This window comes from Corapipo altera, unplaced genomic scaffold (genome assembly GCF_003945725.1).
Source record: "Corapipo altera isolate COAL_440 unplaced genomic scaffold, ASM394572v1 58802, whole genome shotgun sequence".
Classification (NCBI taxonomy): domain Eukaryota; kingdom Metazoa; phylum Chordata; class Aves; order Passeriformes; family Pipridae; genus Corapipo; species Corapipo altera.
The window spans coordinates 1-1,702 of record NW_020889936.1 but is presented as its reverse complement, the minus strand read 5'-3'; the positions used below and the strand labels follow the sequence as shown (position 1 = coordinate 1,702).

At 60.7% G+C, this 1,702-nt stretch overlaps 1 protein-coding gene across 1 annotated transcript; it reads right to left on the bottom strand.

Annotated features, from left to right (window-relative positions):
- Window positions 1-6: 6 nt before the first annotated feature.
- On the bottom strand, window positions 7-1,702 carry TAF6 (TATA-box binding protein associated factor 6; the record flags this gene model as incomplete). Its single annotated transcript, XM_027633453.1, has 3 exons — window positions 1,668-1,702; window positions 783-967; window positions 7-139 (listed from the first exon to the last, which is right to left on the bottom strand). Coding segments are annotated over exons 2-3 (292 nt in total), but the record flags the coding sequence as incomplete, so codon positions are not given.

The window sequence follows — 1,702 nt, the reverse complement described above, 5'->3', positions numbered from 1 at the left end:
GGTGACAGGGAGGTGACACTGGGGGTGACAGGGAGGTGCCAGGGGTGGCCCAGGTGGCACTCACGTCGTGGCCGAGCTCCGCCAGCCCCGCGATGGAGCCGTACCGGGTCGTCCAGGGGGTCTTGTCGTCCACCCAGCTCTGGGGGGGGGCACAGGGGGGGAGATGTGGGGCTCACCCACAGCCCAGCACACCCCACAGCCCCATTCCCAGCCCAAATCCCACCTCACATCCCATTCCCACCCCAAATCCCATTCCCAGCCCAAATCCCACCCCAAATCCCCCCTTCCCACCTTGGTGAAGGTCTTGGTGATGTGGGACTGGATGTTAGTAGTGGTGGTGCTGAAGTTCCACCTCCATCCCACCCCATTCCCACCCCAAATCCCATTCCCAGCCCCATTCCCACCTTGGTGAAGCTCTTGGTAATGCAAGACTGGATGTTGTTGGTGCTGGTGCTGAAGTTCTTGCAGACCTGGGCCACCAGCCCCCTTCCCACCCCATATCCCATTCCCACCCCAAATCCCACCCCATATCCCATTCTCAGCCCAAATCCCACCCCAAATCCCATTCCCACCCCATTCCCACCTTGGTGAAGGTCTTGGTGATGTGGGACTGGATGTTGTTGGTGGTGGTGCTGAAGTTCTTGCAGACCTGGGCCACCAGCCCCCTTCCCATCCCATATCCCATTCCCAACCCCATTCCCACCCCAAATCCCATTGCCAGCCCAAATCCCACCCCAAATCCCGTTCCCAGCCCAAATCCCAGCCCAAATCCCACATCCCACCTTGGTGAAGGTCTTGGTGATGCGGGACTGGATGTTGTTGGTGGTGGTGCTGAAGTTCTTGCAGACCTGGGCCACCAGCCGGGCGGCGAAGTCGCGCAGGGCCCAGTGATTGTCCACGTCGGGCCGGAGGCAGAGCTGGCGGCTCACGATGCACGTCATCACCGCCGGGATCAGCTCGTGCAGCTGGGGACATTTGGGGACACCAGGGGACATTTGGGGACATTTAGAGACATTTGGGGACACCTAGGGACACACCAAGTGGTGGCTCATGATGCTCGTCATCACCGCCGGGATCAGCTCGTGCAGCTGGGGACATTTGGGGACACTTTGGGGACATTTAGGGACAGTTGGGGACATGGGGGACACCTGGGGACACCTCAACTGGCGGCTCACGATGCTCGTCATCACCGCCGGGATCAGCTTGTGCAGCTGGGGACAGTTAGGGACAGTTGGGGACACATGGGGACACTTTGGGGACACCTGGGGACACTTGGAGACACCTGGGACACTTGGGGACACTTGGGGACACCTGGAGACACCTGGAGTCACTTGGGGATACCTGGAGACACCTGGGGACACTTGGAGACACCTGGGGACACTTGGGGACACCTGGAGTCACCTAGGAACTTGGGGACATTTGAGGACATGTGGGGACACCTGGGACACCTGGGGTTACCTGGGACACTTGGGGACAGTTGGGGTCACCTGGGGACACCCGGGGAGACCCGAGGGACACTTGGGACACTGGGGACACAAGGGAGACACAAGGTAGTGCTGGGGGGTCCTGGGGGATTCTGGGGGGTCCCAGAGGTGACAGGAAGGTCCCAAAGGTGACAGGGAGGTGACAGGGAGGTGACAATGAGGTGACAGTGCCCCCACTTCCCTATTTCTCCAGGTACAGGGTGGGGTTGTCCATCAGG